Source organism: Mastomys coucha, unplaced genomic scaffold (genome assembly GCF_008632895.1).
Source record: "Mastomys coucha isolate ucsf_1 unplaced genomic scaffold, UCSF_Mcou_1 pScaffold15, whole genome shotgun sequence".
NCBI classification, from domain to species: Eukaryota; Metazoa; Chordata; class Mammalia; order Rodentia; family Muridae; genus Mastomys; species Mastomys coucha.
This window is the reverse complement of record NW_022196897.1, coordinates 8,540,803-8,561,185: the sequence shown is the minus strand read 5'-3', so window position 1 is coordinate 8,561,185 and position 20,383 is coordinate 8,540,803. Positions and strand designations below refer to the sequence as shown.

At 44.6% G+C, this 20,383-nt stretch overlaps 1 protein-coding gene across 18 annotated transcripts in view; it reads right to left on the bottom strand.

Annotated features, from left to right (window-relative positions):
- The window catches only part of Kiaa1217 (KIAA1217 ortholog), a 530,454-nt gene that overhangs the window by 34,325 nt on the left and 475,746 nt on the right, over positions 1 to 20,383 (bottom strand). For 12 of the 18 annotated variants that reach the window (XM_031369130.1, XM_031369124.1, XM_031369139.1 and 9 more), the window contains 3 exons: positions 8,902 to 9,006; positions 8,288 to 8,337; positions 1,638 to 1,804 (listed from right to left, as the gene is read on the bottom strand). In XM_031369130.1, the coding sequence (XP_031224990.1) occupies positions 1,638 to 1,804; positions 8,288 to 8,337; positions 8,902 to 9,006 (322 nt within the window). The remainder of the gene's footprint in view (positions 1 to 1,637; positions 1,805 to 8,287; positions 8,338 to 8,901; positions 9,007 to 20,383) is intronic. The other 6 variants (XM_031369127.1, XM_031369138.1, XM_031369141.1 and 3 more) reach the window with 1 other exon arrangement.

Sequence of the window (20,383 nt, the reverse complement as noted above, 5' to 3'; positions counted from 1 at the left end):
GCTAAGGGGTCAGCTAGCCCAGCTGAAACAGAGACAGTGGCTCCCCGGAGCTAAGGGGTCAGCTAACCCAGCTGAAACAGCAGGCTTCTGGGTCAGTGAGAGATCCTGCTCCAAAGTGTTATGTTGACTAGAGGAAGAAACCCCTTCTGGTTTCTGCATGCACAGGTACACAGCCACATGCCTGTGCACTCACTGCGTACAACATACACACACACACACACACACACACACACACACACACACACCTCTACATATATATAAAATGAAAAAAAATTGCAAGGCGAGGAGAAGCCGCTTTGAGATGGACTTTCACAAATGCCACGATTCAGATGTGATTTAAATAAATATTCACCAAATGTCCCAGGTATTTAGGACAAAGAGACAATGAGTGGGTGATGGTGGGTTCTGGACATTAAGCAGTGTGGGCAGTTTTGTGAACCTTCACCATGTACGCTGGGGCCTCAGAGCAGGTTTTCCAAATCAGATGCCCTTATTTTACACTTTAATTCTCACTCCCCCAGAGGTGATTTTTAAGACAGTATCTCATAATACAGAATTGTCTAGCTTCAAATTCATGATCTTCCTGCCTCAGCCTCCCAGGGCTGGAATTACAGACCTGACTATGAATCCAGATCTAGTTGCCCTCTCACTTTCCCACCTCTAGACACTGGTGGTGGGAAAGCACATTTTTAGCTTCAATTAGGTGGTGAAACATGTTGGGTCCATGCCACTAAGATGCAGAAGAAACTGAAGTTCAAAGTCCTTTTTTGCCTGTACCCCACCATGTGGGTATTGCTTCCACTAGCCACAGAGGTAGCCCACGTGGCCGCCCGGGCTCCGGGGTATGTTAAACTTTTAACCATATTTGGATTATGAGCTTCTTAAAGGAGGCCAGGGAGATGTCCCCATGAAGGCCAAGCTAGGAGTGTCCTCCATGTCCAAGCCCCAGCCAAAGCAGGGAAGGCGAGGCAGCACCCATGGCAAACATGTGACCTCAGGCTGTGCTGGGGCCTCCCTGCTCCTTAGGACTCAGGGCAGGAGATGGGATGTCCTATTCTGTCTGACTGACAATGTTTGCTGACTAAGATCTGGGACACCAAGGGTTACTTTTTGCTTCCCTTTGATTCCCTAAGCTCATATATTCCTCAGTAATGAAAAGGATAAGGGAAATCTGGAATATACTACCCAAATAAAATGCAGATTGTTTTTTTTTTCTCAGCAAATCATCCCTAGTAGTTCTCTTCTACCCTTATGAATCCATCTTCTATGCTAAACTCAAGTTCTAAAGACACCACAGTTGCTTGTGGAGGAGGGATGGGGGATTTTTCCTGAGAAGGGGGCATGGGCCTCCACCACACTGAGAGCTTGAAGCTTGGCCTGGAAGGATGCTCCCACTTACTGTTAAAGGAAGTTGTCATACACTGGATTTAGTTATAGCAGAAGGTTCTAGACTAGGCTTCTAGATAAACAAGGAACCTGTGCCATTCTGGTCATATGTGTTGATCCTTCAATTAGCTCCTACAGAAAGTATAGTAAAGGAGCCCAGGAAAGCAGAAGCATGGGTGGAGATGGAGATGGGCATGCAGAGAAATCAGACCTAGAGCCACTATGACAGGGGACATGTCTGTGAGGAGTACCTGGAGCTGCCTCATCTGCTGGAGTTGGAGCCTGAGCTCAGCCACGTTCCGCCTCATGTCAAGCAGGCTCATGTGGATGGGTGAGGTTCCAGCAGGCACGGGTTGGCTGGGAGGCAGTGAGGACTCCACAGTGCCCAGACTCTTCCCTGCAGAAACATGGGCTGTTCCTATGAACACACAAAAAGAACAGCAGAAGCCTTAGAATGCAGATAGCACCTGAGCATGAGGCCTATCTCTACACAGAAGACTGGAAACTAAGAAAAATGTCATGGAAACAATAAGCCACAGAGTGTTAAGGAGTTCAGCCTATAACTCATGTTCTAGAAGCTTCATTGCCATGGGGCGGCAGAGTGCTATTCAGATCATGATGCCTTGTCAAGGAGCTAAATGCCTGTGCTGCTGCCAGCTCCTGTGTAGTCATCTTCTCTCCTTCCCCTCCCTACTCCTCTCCAATCCCCCAATGCAGACTCCTCCATCTTTCTTTCTCTCTCTCTCTCTCTCTCTCTCCCTCTCTCTCTCCCTCTCTCTCTCCCTCTCTCTCTCTCCCCCCCCCTCTCTCTCTCTCTCTCTCCCTCCTTCTCTCCCTCTCCCTCTCTCTCTTTCTCTCTCTCTCTCTCCCTCATTCTCTCCCTCTCTCTCTCTTTCTCTCTCTCCCTCTCCCTCTCTCTCTCTCTCTCTCTCTCTCTCTCTCTCTCTCTCTGTAAACACACAGGGGGTTAAAAAGTTGAAAACTATACAGAACAAAGCATTAGCAGTATTTCTGGCTGCTGGTATTCCAATATTGTTACTTCTAAGTTTTAGATTTCTAAAATCTGTGTAGCACATATCCATCCTTCTAGAGTAGGGGAGAATTTAATTTCTGGGCCCCCATAGGGCATGTGACCAGCTCCTGCTGACAGACAGACATAGAACATGCTGGACACAGCGATGGCAAACTAATAAAAAAAAAAAAAGCATATTCTTAGCTAAATCCTCACAGGTTCTAAACCTTTTAATACCAAAATAAGTAAGAATTCTCTACATTATCACCCTTAGTAAGAAAACATGGCTTGACTTAAGAATTCTTTAGGAAAGGAAATAAAAAAAGCAACGGGAAGAAACTTTGTAGGCTAGGGCCGAAGCTCAGCCTAGCTTTCTGAGGCACTGGGCTCTTTCTAGCACTTAAGGGGCCTCTGTAGGAAGGAAAAGCTTCCCAGTTGTCCCCTGGCTGCCACAGCCTCTGTCTTCAAGTCACACACTTCATGGGCCCACTCAGGAGGGGCCTGAGCTGAGCAAGGTTTAAATAAGACTGTGTTTTATGGTTTGACCTTTTAAGGCGAATGTAAGGATATGGAACAGGCTCCCAGAGTAAATGCTGAGTCTGTCTCTGTTTCTGCCTCTCTCACACAGAGAGAGACACCTGTGTGTAAGGGTCAGACAGATACACGTACACATCTACTAATACACACCCATAAAACTGAATCATTCACAACCAAACACACTCTTATATACAAATACCAACACATACCATACACAGATAGATACATATGAGCAAGAGACAGACAAATATACACACATACCTACAAATACACATGAAGACAGACACACATAAACACATATGAACAAGAGACAGACTGACAAACACACACCTACAAACATACATGAAGACAGACTGACACACGCGTATATACACACATACCTACAAACATACATGAAGACAGACTGACACACGGATATACACACGTATCTACAAACACACACACAAAGACAGACTGACACATGCGGATATACACACATACCTATAAACACACACACAAAGACAGACTGGCACATGCGGATATACATACATACCTACAGATACACAAAGACAGGCTGGCACACACGGATATACACACACACCTACAGACACACACACAAAGACAGACTGGCACACACGGATATACACACACACCTACAGACACACACACAAAGACAGACTGGCACACATGGATATACACACACACCTACAGACACACACACAAAGACAGACTGGCACACACGGATATACATACATACCTACAGATACACAAAGACAGACTGGCACACACGGATATACACACACACATACAGACAGACTGGCAGTGTCTTTCTCCTTCTCTCTCCTGGGAGCTTTGTGACAACCCGGGCTGGCCTTGCAGAACCGAGCCTTGTCATTGATTTACACACCCTGTAGTGGTTATTAGTGGAGGCCTGTCTTTCTGTTGTGGCTTAGCAACTGGGATGCAGAGCTGGTGGCACACCAAGTTCTTCACACTAGGGTGACTGTCCAAAGCCAGCTGTTCCACTGCCTCCAAGGAACCCCAGAAGGTCAGCACTTCTAGCTAGTCCTATGAGCCTTAGTAGTTATTAATATCAGTCAAGTTATTGTCATCAGTCAAGACTTGTACGTGTCCCTTTCCCTTATGCACATATCGAAGTCACCCTTAGAAAAGACAGCATCTGCCATCTGGGCAGCTGCTGAGAAGACTGTTTTCCATGATGAGGGCGCAAAGCAAAAGGTTACCCAGTGACATCTCTCACTATGGCAGCGTGTCATAATTAACTTAGTGTCTTCCAAGGTCGGGTGTTCTCAGAGGGAGCAGCTATCAATTCCAGGTTGTCGCTTTAGAATCAGCTAACATCTGCCTTGTCTGTAGGTACAGATGCATGTGTAGAGGCATGACAATATTTCCAACAGTCCCAACATTACACTATAGATCAGCCAGACAGTAAACGGAACCACAGAGGTCTCTCTCTGGTGAAAAGGGATACCTGGCTAGTCAGCCTGCTCTGCCAGCTCCTCACCTAAATGAAGGCTCGGTCCTTTTACATACCTTGTGGTCCTTGCACATTCCTGGAGTGCCAGCTTACATCACTAATCTTATTATTTATGTTTGTGTGCCTGTGTGTGTGTGTGTGCGCGCGCGCGCACGTGTGAGGGGGGCAGGGAGGGAAGGAGGAAGGGAGGGAGGGAGAGAGAGAGATTCCTCCATCCAGGTTTCAGCGGATGCTGGGATCCCACTTGAGTTGCCTGGTTCGTGGTTTGTTTAACAAGCACCTTCACCTGCTGAGCCAACTCTTAAAGGTGGCTGACTCCAGTCCGTACACTTTTTTTACAACTGCATGCTGACAACAGACTTCAAAAAAACACTTTCAAAAATCAATTTCTTAATGGAATCTAAAGTTGTTTAAAAATACATCTTCATCAATAACCTCCGGTTCCCCCAGGTTTTAGTCCTACCGATACACTGAAGTGGAAGTGGTCGGTAATAGAGCAATCAATTGGGACTCTGTGGGGAGCATGACTTCATTCAGCACACCATTGGTTCATGTTGTCTGTCAATCACTTCTCTCCTTTCCTGTCACACTGAAATGTCCACCCCTTGCCTTCTTCCCTCTCTGCTGCTCTCTTGTCATCAGTTTCTTGTCTAAATCCAGCCCTTGAGACCTGGATGCCTTCTGTCTTAAGCATGTTCTTCTCCTGTTCTCAGGGCCAATCCCATCCTCTTCTGTCACCTGTCCAGCCTCCTTCCCTCCCCCAGCTTACATTCATCTTTGGAGCCACATACCAACGGCCTCACATCACCACCAGCCTTTCCTACAAGCAGATCCAACTCATTATCTCCACTTGACTCTCCACACTGCTTTCTGTCTCTCACTATTTGATTTTAGCCAAGGTCAATATTCATTGAATGAAGTGGGCCAAGGTCACCTCATTATTTAGGCCAGACCCTGGAAGCCATTATCATGATCCATTTTCCCATGTATGACCTTAAGCAAGCAAGTAACTTAACTGTGTTCTCTCTGTACTTGCTTAAATGGGTATTGGCACTACCCGGCAGGCTACGAACACTACAGGAAGTCAGCATCTGAAACTGCTTAGCCCAGTGTCTGGTAAAGAGTCAGCCTTACAGTCCTTGACTGAATTAGACCTCTGAAAAGAATGGTATAGAGGACCATCTTCTCTGCCTCCATCTAGAGTCTCAGCAAGTACACAGCACTGGGGGTGACCCAACAGCTAGCAAGGATCTATAGTAAAGTCCATGAGATGCAGACTCAGGATGGAAAAGATCTAGCTGCTGGGGACTCCAAATAGGTCCCCAGTCACACTAGAGCCACAAGACCTGGAGTTGGTATGCCATACACCCAGATGGGTAGTCATATTCAGTTTCTTGTCGGGCCTAGTATTAAGAGACAACATACAGTTTGTCCCCCAAATCTTACTCCTTTCTGTATTCTGAGTCTGCTTTAGGTAATTGATCTTGGTTAGTTACATCTTAAAATCATCATCATAAATATCATCATCATGATGTATGTGTTGGGGGGTTGAGGAGTGCGTATGACAGAGCATGACGTCACAAGTCACAGCATACTCCGAAGTCAGTTCTTTCCTTCTAGCTTTATGTGGGGCCCAAGGATGGTAATCGACAGGCTTGTCTAAGTAACCTGACCCAGTGAGAGCTCTCACTGGCCCTTGGCTAGATCTCAATAAGAATCTTAACAAGTATGTATAGGATGTGAACTTAATGTACCTTGTTGTGATAGGCTAATACTGGAGTGAGGTTTAGGAATGGGGGACTCTGAGCGTCTTAACTTACTGTGAGTCTATTTCTCTCCATATAAGATACAAATAGCAGCCTCTTCCTCATAGGGCTAGGTGTGATAGCTGAGATAATAAACAATGTAGCACGCACAGTACAGTATGCCTCAGAAGTGGGAGATACTTTCTGCTCCCTCATGGCTAAAGTAAATTACATTTCTAATGTAACCAGAAAGTCTGAATTTCATTTGTGTTGGTGACCTTTGCCCACATGAGTTCCTTGGTGTCTATATAAGTCTATTATTTGTCTGTACACAGGGATAACACTGCTTTTCTTATGGCTTACTTCCTAGGATTACGGAAGAATTGATATACTTTGCACTGTGCAGACTGCTATGACAACTGAACCCCAGTGGGCAATGTCTAGCCTTGATCCAGTCATTAGAAGGAGAAAGACCAAACTGGGCAGAGACAAGGGAGCAAAAATCACTCACATCACCAATGGCATTGCTAATCTCCTAGGCTACTTAGAAAACACGTGGCCACTACCATGGTCTGTCCCCAGAATTAGTGATCACACACTTGGAAACACAACCAAAGAAACTACACTTGCTTCTGCATTGCTCATGATGGCATTTATGACAATTGCAAAGTGGGGAAATCAAACAGCTGGTGTTAATTTCCAAGGGACTGGGATATCATAGCACCAAATAATGAGACAGAAGAGTAGGGATATGAACTGTGTGTCACATGTATGGGGCTGTGTGTTCTGTTTCCTTATCTGCAACAAGGAAATAAAAATGATACCTATTATGGGGTTAGACAGCAATGGGTTAATGCATGACCAGTGCCAGGCACACAGGAAGCACTCCCAAACACGTCCTTATTTCCTACTCTACAGACATATAGAAGGTGTCAAGGCTTACAAACCCGCATGTGCACATTGATCAGGATGACACACGGGATGCTCCTCATTTCCAGGGTGGATTTCAGAGGGATTGAAGGCTTTAGTGTTTAGTGGTTTCACGTTGTCCTTTTAAGTTCATAATAAATAAGGAAATAAGTGAATTAATATCCCCAAAGCAAACTGGCAATTGCTCTGAAGACAAGTTTAGTAATTTCTATGAAATAATTGCCAGGGTTCAGCCCAGGCCACGGATTGATTTCTAAGTCAAATTGTGGAGAAACAACCCATAAAACTGAGTGCTAAGCTATGCTCAGCCTGAGTGGAGCCAGATATGGTAGGGGGGGTTAAACCTACGTTCCTAATCCTAGCCACATTCCTGTGCTGCATGAAACTAGAATGTTGCTGCCCTCAAATTAGAGGTTTCATACAACTGGCTGTTTGCTTCTGTAGATCCTCAGCATGTAAGCGTACTCCTGCCCTCATCTGTTTCTAACCCAGCAAGCAGGAAGACAGCATAGTCTGCAGAGAAGCCTGCTGGGGAACACAGGATCTGGCTATCACCACACAGAGACATGATGACACTAGGAAGGTCTACTTGTGACAAGAGCCAGTGCTCCTTCAGGAGAATGCTAGCATTTAAAAGTAGATCCCTAGCTCACGCTCATTCTCTTTTCCTGTCTAGACTGCTAGACGTGGTTACTTATTCCTGTTCACCCAGGCTAACATCCTTCCACAGACGAGAATCTCCCAAAGGCTTCACAGTACACTTAAAGGACATGTGAGTTGCCTGTACCTAGAAGGATCCTTACTTCTTTCCCTTTGCCAAGTTCTAGGTACCCTGGGTACCCCCCAGTCACCTTTCCATGGGAAGGCAAGCCCTGTTGGGTAAACTTATATCCCCTAATTCTTGATATTCAACACACACACTTTTCAACTTTTCTGTGAATTCTAAGTTCTAAGCAGTCAGCGCCATGTTTTACATTCTCCATATTCACTCTGCACATCAGTACCAGGAACAGAAGTAAGGTCATGTGAGTAGAATGGATCAATGGCCAATAAAGGTAGTATCCATACTGCAGGAAGCTGCAGTGGCTATGGTGATTTCCTCTGAAACCCACCAATAAACTTAGAGAAACACTGGGTACTTGTGAAGCCAACCAGAACTAACGGAAACTCATGGCCTCTAGAGCTTCTGGAAACACTCACCTGTACCATCTGCTTGGTTCCTGTTGGATGTGGCTTTCATCATTTTCTCACTAAATGAAAGAAAACAATTAAAAAAAGAGTCAACTCTATAGTTTTCAAAGCACTACCATCTTTCCTTCACCCTTCTATTCTTAAGAATTAGCAGTGATGGATTAAGCAATGAAGGTGTTTGACATCAGCTCCATGACTGCCTGAGATGAAGGCTTCCCAGGTGTGTGCTAACACAGGTAGGATGCAGCTGGACACACAGTGATTTTCAGATGATGGCGGTTGTGGACATGCGTGGATGAGAGTAACAGGCACTGCTCAGCAAGTGGTCCATGAAGCCACATGCACTGGGAAGCCCTCCAACCCTTCTTGGGCCAAAGTGGTACCTTTGTCCAAGAATTACCAGGAAGGAAAACAAAACAAAACAAAACAAACAAACAAACAAACAAACAAAACCCAACCCCACACTGTGATTTATAAAGATGTAAATATGTCAGCCCTAAAATGATCATGAAGAAACAAATTTCACTCAATGAATGGCCATAATGATTAAAGAGAAGCGGCTTGAATTATTATTATTTTCGCTGCATGGCTTGCTTCTTTTTTTTTTTTTTTTTTTTTTTTACCTAGATGCCTCTTTGCTACTACTTGTAATGGGCCCTTTAAAAAGCGCAGACTGAACCAGGCCAGTTAAACTGGCAATCTGCTTCTCCATGGCTTGCATCCTCTCTCTGCAAAACAAGAGAATTTTTTGTTAAAGCTCTGTTGACTTTCAGACTGGTTTTTCTAGGTGAATGATCCACCTGAGGGTAATAAAAGGCACCACCCAGCAGGCGGCCAAAGTCCACCCAAACAGGCAGACTGGAGATCCTCAGTGGAGGCCAAGACTCACTGATAAGAGTTGGGAGAGGAGACAGCGACCTCACAAAAAGGACAATGCACAGGCCATCAGAGGCCTCCAGGAGAATGGCATCACCCTCAGACACTCATGCAGCCTTCTTGCCCTGTTTTGTTGTTTGCTTTGCCCAAGAGCAGACCTCGGTGAGACTGGTGATCCTCTGGGCGAGGCCCTGCACTCCTACATGCTTCTAAGCTGCTCTTTGCAGCTGGGAAGCTGCAGGTGGTTTTGGGGTGAATGATGCATGTATCTGTTGTACACGTAGTTAGACTTGTTTCATAGCCCAAGAGCAGATAAACAAGTGCCTCTTGTCAACCCCACAGAGAATACAATCAAAATCAATTTGAGTTGGGGAGTAGATGATGCTCAGTCTAAAGGTGAGAAGCCTTAGCCTGGAGGATTTTACAGGATCAAGGAAGAAAAATATACCCAAGAAACTCAACCATGAGCACACTAATAAAAATCCCCTTAGTTACTGCTGATGGCCAGGTACTGCACCTTTCTCTTCAAGGCTATCTGATGCTATGGTCAGGTTTTTGAAACAGGCTCACATTTCTCCATCTTTGATGATGGGTGCATCATGGGACCATGTGATGGTGACGAGTAGGTGTAGGATAGGAATTCTACAAACAGCACACTCATACAATGTGGCTCTTCAGTACAAGCCAACTGCTTTATAAGATCCTTTATGGAGATAGAATAGCAATCCATCCTTTCACTACAGAAAAGCAACTGGTGAGTTTGGCTTTATGGAGAGTCAATAAATCTGTATCTTGAATTTTGTGACCATCAAGAGCATCCTTGAGCTTTGAGGCCTTGAGTCTTGCCTTTGGGCTAAAATCTTTAATGCCTTATTAATTACTAAGTTTAACTTCGCAACTGCCAGCTTCTGATTTGACAAGTCCATGTGCTTTCTTCAGTTTACCCTGATGGTGCAGTTATGACATGAGGTTTCTTGTACATATGTCATGCAGTGTGAGTAGATAATGGTTGCAAAAAGCAAGCACCCTGTCCAAGCCATATATGCCTGAACAGTATGATCTCTGTTCTACTGGGGTAGAAATAATCCCAAATGCAAAGTATGGATGCACATCTCCACAGACTGGCTGCAGATATGTCCAGGCACAGCAGTGGATGCTAATCTCAGGCATCACTGTGTGCTTGGCCTCCTCTTTACTATAAAAGGGTCAACAGGCCAAGCAAAAAGTGTATAAACATTTTAAATAAGGAAATCAGGTTAGTAAAAACCTGCCAGAAATCCCACATTTATTGGTAAGTCACAGTAGCATCTCAGAGGTGGTAAGGACAGTGGTTGGTCACAGTGTCTGCCGTGTAGGAGACACAGGTGCACACACACATTTGGAAAATGACTTTCTTGGGGGAAATGCCAGTACTGAGCGAAAATTGGTTCGCCCTATCGCTCACTGAACAGAAGATGAGAAGAAATGCAAGGACAGGCAGGTGCACAGCTACAAGGAATAACCAAGAATCTACTACGAGGGAAAGAGGAGGAAGAAATCTCCCTACTATACCACTGGCTCTGGATGCAATCTGGATCCACTGGCCCTGTTACACTGGCCAGGAACATACTGAAGATCAGGATCTAGTGCCAAACGAAGATCAAGATCAGTGTTCTAGTCAGTCTGTTGTTGGTCAAAAGCACTCATCACCTTGTCTTCCAAGAGTGGGTGGTGGTAGCACATTAAAAACCAAACCAAACATCCTGGATACAGGACCTTATCTTTAACTGGATCATCATCAAGGATAGAATTACAGAACATCATGGCAGAGGCTGGCTGTGACCCATGATGGTCCACAGGGCTTCCTTGCATTTTCTTTGGCTCAGTGGGAGTTGGATTTCTCCACTAAGCTTCCCCCGATAATAGTTTTTGAGTGCAGATGGAGAAAGACAATTCTTCGATTGCATTCCACTGCCTGACTCTTCAGGGCTGATACCAACACACATGTAGAAGTGTCTGGCACGAGAGTTTAGATGCTTAGAGCAAAATTTCTATGCATAATCTAGGTGACCACATGCTTGGTTCTGTACATAGCAACCTGAGTTAGAGCACGAACACTCCCTGGGAAGCCTCTTCCAGGCTATGGCGTCAATAGGACCAGTAGGGAGAAAACACCAAGTCAGATACTGCTGGTAGCTCTTTAGCATTCTCCCTGCAGCTTATAGACACTTGAACCTGACAGCAGAAGGGTCACAATTCTCTCCCACTCCCTCCCATGTGAGTCAGTGTGGTAGAGGCAGTGATGGACAGACAGCACAGCGACCACAAATGTGTGCACCAATGTCTCCGCCAAAACCATTTTGTGAATATACAATTCTTTTGACACACAGTTATGAGAAAACTTCCTTCCTATTTAATCACCAAAGTATTTTTGGTTTCAGGATTCATTTGAGGGAGATTATCTGATTTATAAATTCATAAATAAGATTGTCTTTCTATTTCATGGTTGGTAATCTGGAAACAATTTTATGGTTTAAGTAAATTACAGCAACTGGAAACTAATGCAGCCTTCCCCTGTGATGAAATGTTATGATGTGTGTTTAATGTGAGAGGGGAAAATAGGAGACATGTAGTGGAAGAAGAGAAACTAAGTATGACCCTGTCATTTGACTGCAGTGGCAGTTCTGCATGATAACCATTGGAATATTAAGGATGCTTAGGCTAATTCTTGCCAATTTCACTTGGTTTAAGGTATTACGGGTTGATGTAATTACTGTCAAAAAAAGTGGTTCAAAAATGATCTCATAAACTACTTCATATCATTCTGTAAACTGTATTTATGTGATGAGTAGAGACAGTTTACTAGTCATTTAATGCTGCAAGTCAGCATGGCTGCACAAATCTGTTTGAGGCCCAAATACGACATGAATAAAAAAATTCAAGGAAAATTCAGGGCAAGTGTGGTTCCTGTCCTCAGTCAGCTCCTGCCTGATGTCATCCCTTCCTGCCCTGGTCTGTGTGTTAAGGGGAAGCAGAGGTCCATATTGTTAGAGGGTCGACCTTTCTGCCTTTGGAACAGAGGGAAAAAAACCTTTTATGTTTGAGGAAATACTTTTAGCCAGCAAGTTCATTTATGTGATTTTTGATTCAAGTTTCACCTTTAACCTCTTTTGATTACAGACATATCTTTGTACTGAAGCCTTGAGCCCGAATATGTTTCTTATCTTTGTATAGTTAAGCAAATTTATACCAATTAGGAACCAAGCAAACACTAGATTGAGTGAAGACCATTAATTCTTTATGGTGAATCTCAAAGGAGATATGCAAGCATGCATGATGAGACTGTGTATGTGCACATGTGTATACATGCATATGGAAGCCCCAGGTTGATGCTGAGTGTCTGTCTTTTAGAGTCACCCTTCACCTTATTCTTGAGTTTCTCAATGACCTAGGAGCTCATTAATTCAGTGAGGCTAGGTAGCCAATGAGCTTCAAGGACCCACCTGTCTCTGCATCTGCAGTGATAGGGTTATGGAGGCAAGCTGCCTGTTCTTATGTGTGTGCTGAGCTCTGAACCCAGGTCTACATGTTTGTGTGATAGATGAACTGAGGCATCTCCAGGCCCCCAAAGAATACTTTTTCAAGATACAAGAAGGATACAGAGGAGCTGCCTGAAACCAGTCAGGCAAGCTAATGTGCATCAGAAACTCAGCCTTCCTTAGCCACTTCCCTATCTTTAAAAATAGCTACATAGGACAGTAACAACTAAAGGGGCTGAGATTGCTATTCTAAGAGTACTAAGTGATCCTTAGATTCACTTCTGGGTCTAATATTTTAGATTAGATTTAGATTTGTTGTTCCTCCTTGCTATCACCTGGGTCTATGCTTATTTGCTAAAAGCTTGGTTTCTAGCCAACATCATTGTTAGGAGCTGCTGAGGCCTAGCAAAAGAAAGCAATCATTGGAGAGTATTTTGAAGGAGATGTTGGGACCCTGGCTTCTCCCTGAGTTTCCTGTCTGCCATGAGGTAAGTGGCTTCAGTCTACCAAAGCACCCATACTATCTTGCCTCACAATGAGCACTGTGCTAATTGACCCAAACATCTGCAGACTGAAGTCATGATCCAAAATAAATCATTATGATTTTTAAGGTGTGTAACTCGGGCATTTAGTTACAGCAAAGGAAATCTGAACAACACAGATTATTAACATACACACACACACACACACACACACACACACACACACACTATATGTAACCTTATTCCAATCAGCCATCTTTTGTAGCTTTAAGATCCATACCAACAAGCTTTGTAGAAGCATGATATTCCAGATTCTTAAACACTTTTCCTGTTATGCTGTGACCTCAGCTTCAAACCTGGAATAGCTTTACTGTCTAGACTTGTAACTCCCAAATCATCTTTAATCAGCCTTTCCTTGGTTCCCTTATTCATACAGACTTCTCATTATACAGCCTTTGCTTCTTGCTGTCAGCCATCAGTACTGTCTAGATGGTCTCTGGGGATTTCCTTGTTCCTTATGTTTTGAAGTTTAGACCAAAGACTATGGCTATGGCCTCAGGCTGGTACAATAAGTCTCATATATTGTTCTTGTGGTGGAGGAGACTTCTTCAGTGGCATGATGGCCATGAAGGTGGGGTTAGGCCTAGGTGGGGAGGAAGGGAAGGAACAAGGATTGTGATATTCCCTTCAAGAGTATGCCTCCAATGATCTAACTTCTTTCCCCCAGTCCCCAACTCCCTTCAGATTCCATCACCTCGAACACCACCTCCAACAACACTACAAGACCAATTCTTCAACAGGTATTTTTAGGGAAGGTTTCAGATCCAAACTATAATAGTTTCTAGAATAGGTGTTACTAAAACCCGTGCCCCTAATCCTATCAAGCTACTCTTGGTTCTAGGCTCTTTCCAGCCTTCCAGTTCCTAGGCTTTAACTTTCTGATTGTCTGAGAAGAGCAACAAATGACAAGACATGGCCCCATGACACTTCTAAATCTTACAATATCATTCTCTACTGGTTTCAAGTAGACAGGTGAGATATGTCTTACTAGGCAGCCATGTTTTCCCAAGTCTGATAAAAGATAGATGTTACCTAAAATGCACTGCATGGGACAATATTACCATTGTTGTTGATGTCACAATGCTTATGGTTGACCCTGGAGCCCGTATACTGTCTCTGGGTGCTGAACCACCAAGCTGCACCTGCATCCTGTACTGAATTTATGATGCACAAGAATACACACATATGTAGAGAAGTCTAGTTTGAAAGTAAGACTGAGCCGGGGCAGTGGTACCACATGCCTTTAATCCCAGCACTTGGGAGGTAGAGGCAGGTGGACTTCTGGTCTACAGAGCTAGCCTGGTCTACAGAGTGAGTTCCAGGACAGCCAGGGCTATACAGAGAAACCCTGTCTCGAAACAAAACAAAACAAAACAAAACAGAAAGAAAAGAAAAGAAAGAAAGGCTGGAGCCCTATTTGTGGATGAGGGTAAAAGGCTATTTATCCAAGCCTACAGTCTGATGTGAAGAGGAAAGACCAGGGTTGGTGGTGTTCCTTCTAGTCCTTAGTTCTTCATACAGTACGCTGTTGGTTTTCCTCAAAGCCATGGGAGATGGCTGATTATCAACTCCAAGTTCACCTTGGCAATGACTTTGGGTGTGGGCACCATGACAGGAAAGGAGGACTCAAGAACACAAGAATGTTCTTCTCTGGATCCCCAGCTTCAGACAGCCTGAAGGGGGACATGAGGAGTGACACCCAAACTAAGATTATGTGGAGTGCTTAATTCCTTGACTCTCAGTGGAATGAAGGAGGTGAGGACAATGGGAACCAATGCCAGACAGCAGCAGGGTGTGTTCTTTTTCAGGCAGCACACGGGGAGGGTGAATCCTATCATTTACTAGCAAACCAGCAAAAGGAGTCGCTGGTTACTATGTAAAGCTGGCAGGAATAAATCAGACTGGCTCTAGTCTAGCTGACAAGTGTGATCACTCCAGACACAGGCCATTTTTAGGGGCTTTGGCTCTGATTGTGAATGTGACAGGGGCTGGTGTGAGGACATTCAGGGACTTGCCTTTTAATAGGAGCTCCTGTCTTCTCTGTTAAGAACAGCCAGAAGTAGATGGACTTGGAGTGGGGAGCCAGCTTAGGAAACCACATGATAGTCAAGCACAGCCTCTCTCAGCTGATGGCATCTGGGTGAAGTCCTGAGGCTGGAGAGGAGCCATCCAGGCGGCTGTTCAGTGGCATGAAGCACCAGGCAGGCACAACCACAAAGGCACAGTCTTCAAAGCAGGCGAGTCTCTGCCAAGTTCAGACCCAGGGGCCAGCACATGCAGTGGGGTTCATGGCAGGGGATGCCAAAGGTCTGCTAGTGTCTACATCTTCAATGCCTCCCAAAGGCTGGTGTGCTAAAGGATTCATTCCTAGCCTGTGGTAGGACTGGGGAGTGGGAACTTTAAGAAGTGGGTGAGTATGCCTTTGATGGAATATGTGACCTTGGCTCATTTTGCCTTGCTTTGCTCCCTGGATGCCAGGAATTACAGAGACTTCTGACACACACCTCATCTTGATGAAAGTACAGCTCAGGCTCAAGGTGACAGGGTGACAGGGTGACAGGGTTAAGTAAAAGTGGACTGAACTCTGAATCCATGATCCATGGGCCCTTCCTCTTAGTAAGCTATATGTCTTAGATATTTTGTTACAGAGATAGCAAGGTACACAGATCTCAAGTCTCAACACTTAGAGGTCACAGGGTCAAAAGGCTCTGCCATTGTTAACAGAGATGTCCTTGATCTCCTGGTACACTACCTAGAAAGATCATGTCTAAGATCCAGCAGGAGTTGGGATCCTAGAATTGCATTTAGGAGGAACTTATTTGGCCTGCATAATTCTTCCCATTCCGGTTCAGTGATCCTGACTGAAGGGGGGGGGGCGGTGCGGGGAGAAGGGTGTGCTAAGTCAGGCAAAGTGGATCAAAGCTCAGACACACCCAGGCCAGGGCTCCCAAGGTATACTGAAGCCTGATGAGGCTCTTCCCAGCACAGTAAGTACCGTGGGGAAACACTCCCAGTAGTTAATCTACTTGAGTTTCCTTTCTGTGTGCAGATTGTACTAGTTGGGACCTGAAAATAGCTCCAAGTCAAGTAATGAGAGTCAGTTGCTTCCTGGATCTGGATGGCAGCATAACTTGATAACTTTGTGGTGTTATAGCTGAGAGACTTCTATGGGTTACAGAACATTCTGAGTCACAAAGTGGGTTTTGTACCTATTTCATTAGAACTGCAAAGAACCCATGATGGGTGAGCCCTTGATATTACAGCAGACACTGAATAACAATAGCAAGGGATGGTTTCTTTAGGAAACATTGTTAATTTGTCTACAGAGTACAGGGACCATGGCTTTCTGGCTATGGTGACACACAGCCTCGGGTGAAGCATTTAATTTCCTGTTAGCTCTGCCAGGCAGGTGACTCTAGCTTCCATACCCCAGAGCAAGCCAACACAAAATCATCATATTTTGAAGTTTCTTTCTCTTCCCTGAGGGTGCTCAATATTCACGCTCTGGAATGGCATTTCTTTTTTGATTTTTTTAAGTACAGGTACAAACTAGTAAAAATAGTTGTTCATTTCTGTTACAGATCATGATTTATCTCTCACTGACAGACACTATGGAGAAAGGCCCTCGGGTGTTTATGAAAACAAGATCCACCATGCCAGCCTTTTCTGGAGTGGGTGGGTGGGTGGGTGGAGGAACACCCTCATAGAAGCCAGCCTTTTCTGTGACAGGATTTCACGCCACTGTCTGCATTGTTCTCAACTCCTGATCTTCCTACCTCAGCCTCCCGAGCTTCTGGGAATTACAGGTGTGTCTCCTGTGCCTGGTTCCTACCTACTTTAGCTGTAAAATCCTAGCACAGACTCCAGAGAAATAAAATAACTCAAGGTTGGGCTGTGGTAATGGTGGCACATGGTTTTAATCCCAGCACTCAGGAGGCAGAGGTAGTCAGCCTGGTCTACAAAGTAAGTTCCAGGACATCCAGGGCTACACAGAGAAAACTGGTCTCAAAAAACCCACACCATACCATACCATATCAAACCAATCCAATTCAAAAAGAAAGACTCAGAAAAGAAGGAAGACTGAGCCCTAATGTTCTTATTGCCTGTCACCTTTCTAGTGGCTTGTGGGTGATGGAGGAGGTAGGGACCTATTTATTACCTTTATTACAAACAGTATAGAGGCAGTGCAGTGTTGAGACCTCAGTTTACTCAAATGGCTCCAGCTATTCCACTCTGGACTGTGTCTCCTTTTTATTTTCTGTAAAGTTAGGCCTCAGGACAAGAGGCCTCCAAACCCCTTTTGGCTCTGAGGGTGGACAAGGAGGACATGACTCCTTTCACGGCAATACAGTAAGCAATACTAACTTTTTAAAAGACCTACCACTTTCGGAAAGCAGGAATTGAGTTAGCAGTGATTTTGAATCACATCATTCATGAAAAATAAGACTTAGAGTTTAAGTAAGGATAAATGTCATCTACTTGACCATCAATTGGTGAGACAATGAATCTTAACACAAGCTAAGACTTGGTGTGGGCATCACGAGAGCCTGAGTTAATTAGACGAACCTTGTTTTCAGGCTCCAGGGCAGTCACACTGATTTCTACAGCTTCCTGGAGGCTGGATCTGTTCCTAAGCCTTGATTCTTCTCTTAGGAGAGGTTCTGCTTGGGGACCAATAGAAATTATCTGAATGTTAAATTGCTTAGGCAACTCCATTTTCCATGAGCCAGACTCAAGGCTTCTGATTGACAGCACCTCTGGAGAAACAGTCATGTTTTAATTGGACCTAGTTAGTGACAGGTAGCACCTTTTTCTCTGGAGAAGTTGGTTTGTTTAAAGTATCTCAGACTTTATAATGGTCATTCTCTGGTATTTGGGACAGGGTATCTTAGGGATAGGAGTAGGGAAAGCTGTTTTCATATATCTGATAGATAGCCAAAATATTTATTAGATATCTGTTACATGAGCTCAGCGGTCTATTGCATGCCTACCAAATATTCTTTGCTCATGAGGTTATATTCCTGAGAAATGTAATAATAATTCAATGTATCGGCACCTACTTGATTTTTCAGACTGGCAAAACACCCTGTCATGATGTCATTTTATAGGTACTGTAATAGTAGAAATATAGCCAATTCTGGATAAAGACCAGTTGGCCTTCATTTTCTTTCATTATATGCAGAGCATAAATTCCAGAGACTCGGAGGATTATCACAGAGCTTGCAGATGGGCCTGACTTAGGAAAGTGCTCCTGTTTCTGAATTCTTCGCAATTACAATCTGTATCACTGTGTTGGAATTAATTATGTACAAGCATCCCCCCCAATTATGGTAGGGTTGTAATTGAAAAGTTTACTTGTACTTTCATTGTTTAGGACTTGGAATAAGTGGCGGTTGGATTTCCAGCTGGCCCACAGAAGCCTCTTTGCCCTAAAGTGTGTTATTAGTCCTTTTGCTCCACATTGTTTTCAAGAAAAAAAATGTGTCCTATCTTCCGAGCTGGACTCTGAAACACCAGGAAGACATCTTCCCCCAGGCAGCACAAGACTCAGAGAGGCACTGTGCTTGGCATGCCTTCCCTACTCCCTGCTTTGCTAGGAGGCTCTGTGGTGTGTTAGAACACACCACACACTAGGCTCAAACAGTTCCACGTGTAAGAGGTTTAATTGAGAGGGAGAGAGGGGGCAGTAGTAGAAAGGGAGGAGGGGGGGAGAGAGATGGAGGAATATTCCCCGTGTGTGTGTGTGTGTGTGTGTGTGTGTGTGTGTGTGTGTGTGTGTGTACATGGGTTCTGATGTAGTGGCTGCAGGTAAAGGTGGGAGGTGAGCCCAATGGATTCTGGGAATATGGTGACTGTTGCCCTGGCAACAGGTCTGTGAGACCCATCCACAGGCTTTGGATGCCCTGATGCTAACACTCTGTCACTCTCTAGAAGACAGGAAAGCATCTCCCAAGTGTCCTCAAAGCCAAAACAAAATCAAAATGCCATGGTAGGTGTTCTTGTCAGCCAGAGACTTGATGCACTTAACCAGAGCACAGCTTAGACGGATATATTAAGCTTTGAATGTTTTATGGTTGCCTTCAAAGTTTATGGTCCTTGGGTATGAGAACCTCATCTAAGCTCCTCTCTGTCAGGGCAAAGCAACCAGTTCACAGCCAATTATGTGAGAGAGGACCTCAATAAACACCCATTGATCCACAATTACAGCTCTGTGGGAAAGCAATTCAGACAAGGCCCAGTTAGTCAGGCACCAGCAAGCATCACAACCAGATAGATGGTAATCCAGGTAAGCCAACCACACCTGTGGAGGGACCTTTGCCATCCAGACCTAGGCTGTGCAGGTCGAGGGTAATCTTAAAAGGATGCCCATCGTCTGCCTCGTCTGCTGTCCCCAGACTTCAGGATGCACCAATCTTGAAGACTTTCCTACAACAGACTTGTTAGTGGCTTTGCAAATGTACTTTATATATTCTGATCTGAATCTCTGAGCGAGCAAATCCCATTCTTCATTTACACTCTCACCCCCACCCCAGTCTATCTTCTGGTTTTATTCTCTCACCCCTCCTCATGATGATACCTTTTGATGTTTTCTGATATTATATTAAAAAAATGTCTGCCTGCATCTTCAGGCAGCTGTTTCTGTGTCTGTCTTGGTCCTGCCTCTTTCTCTGTCTCTTTGTCTCTGTCTGTCTGTCTGTCTGTCTGTCTGTGTTTGTGTGTGTGTGTGTGGGTGCATGCATGTGTGATAGAGGCGTTTGCTCAAAGGAGGAACTCTTAGACACTCTTATGGAGTTATTATTTTCTACACTTTCTAAGCAAGCAAATGGCAAATGGAGGCCGAGCAAGACTCCATCAATGCATCAATGAACCCACTGCCAACAAGTGTGAGAAGTAACATTTGAAAGTCCAGGCTTTAAAGTCCTCAACATAAGCAAAACCCTGCACTGATGGGAGTTCCAGTGAGCTCTATCATAATGCTCTGTTAGCTGGGCATGGTAGTTTCTAGAAGCCTGAGGCAAGGGGGTCTAGAATTTGAGGCCAGCCTGAATATATAAAAAAATCCTGTTTTAGAAATGAAAATCCTGGGCTGGGCGGTGGTGACGCACGCCTTTAATCCCAGCACTTGGGAGGCAGTGGCAGGCGGATTTCTGAGTTCGAGGCCAGCCTGG